This window comes from Festucalex cinctus, chromosome 1, assembly GCF_051991245.1.
Source record: "Festucalex cinctus isolate MCC-2025b chromosome 1, RoL_Fcin_1.0, whole genome shotgun sequence".
NCBI classification, from domain to species: Eukaryota; Metazoa; Chordata; class Actinopteri; order Syngnathiformes; family Syngnathidae; genus Festucalex; species Festucalex cinctus.
The window spans coordinates 64896267-64897021 of NC_135411.1; the positions used below are offsets into that span (position 1 = coordinate 64896267).

A 755-nucleotide genomic window follows, 5' to 3' on the forward strand; every position below is an offset into this window, starting at 1 on the left:
TGCATTCTTTCATGCTATATTTTCCGACTGATTCTGCGTCGTTCCATCCGATGACAGCCGAACTAGCAGCAGCTGGTTGTCGCTCGCTTGTTCGTTCAACGACGGCCGGGTGGTAGCAACCCGTCCCCCGCCTAATGATACGCATCCCGGCTATTTTTGGGAGGTGGGTCACGATTCGGAGTCCACGACGGGCAAAGCTAACGAAGAGCATCAGATGTCAAAAAATGAAGAAGCAGATGTAGTTACCACTGAAGACCATGGCCGCAGAGGCTCCCATCACAGCGAAGAAAGGCGAGTACTCGGGGCTCTCCTCGGATGACATTCTCGCAGTACTTACGGGCCCAAGAAGCGACGGGAGAAGGTTGTCTTACCGTTTACCTCTATCCCACCGTCGGCCTCGGATAGGTTTTAAAACGGAGTGTAGCTACAGACTCCAGCGGGCTAGAGGACCGGTGCAGAAGAGGAAAATGGCGAAACGGAAAAAGTCACGTGACCAACGGACTCGAAGGAACCATTTGTGTGGATTCGGGGGTGCTTGGTGCCATAATTATGGAAATAAACTATTTTAATGGCGTTATTTGACGCTCTGTGAATCAATATCTATAATAATAGAGTTTTGAATTAATTTGAATGGATATCTTTAATTACGGCAGTTTGATGGACGACATTAAATTTTATGAGTAGAACAAACCGCGTTTTATACAGTGGTATATTCTGCTGCAAGTACCTGCAGTTCGGCCAGTAGTGCACATTTG

At 47.8% G+C, this 755-nt stretch overlaps 1 protein-coding gene across 1 annotated transcript in view; it reads right to left on the reverse strand.

Annotated features, from left to right (window-relative positions):
* The window catches only part of atp6v0ca (ATPase H+ transporting V0 subunit ca), a 12761-nt gene extending 12273 nt beyond the window's left edge, over window positions 1-488 (reverse strand). The window contains exon 1 of the mRNA XM_077503035.1: window positions 247-488. Coding sequence (XP_077359161.1) covers window positions 247-322 — 76 coding nt within the window. The 5' untranslated portion in view covers window positions 323-488. The remainder of the gene's footprint in view (window positions 1-246) is intronic.
* Between the last annotated feature and the right edge of the window lie 267 nt (window positions 489-755).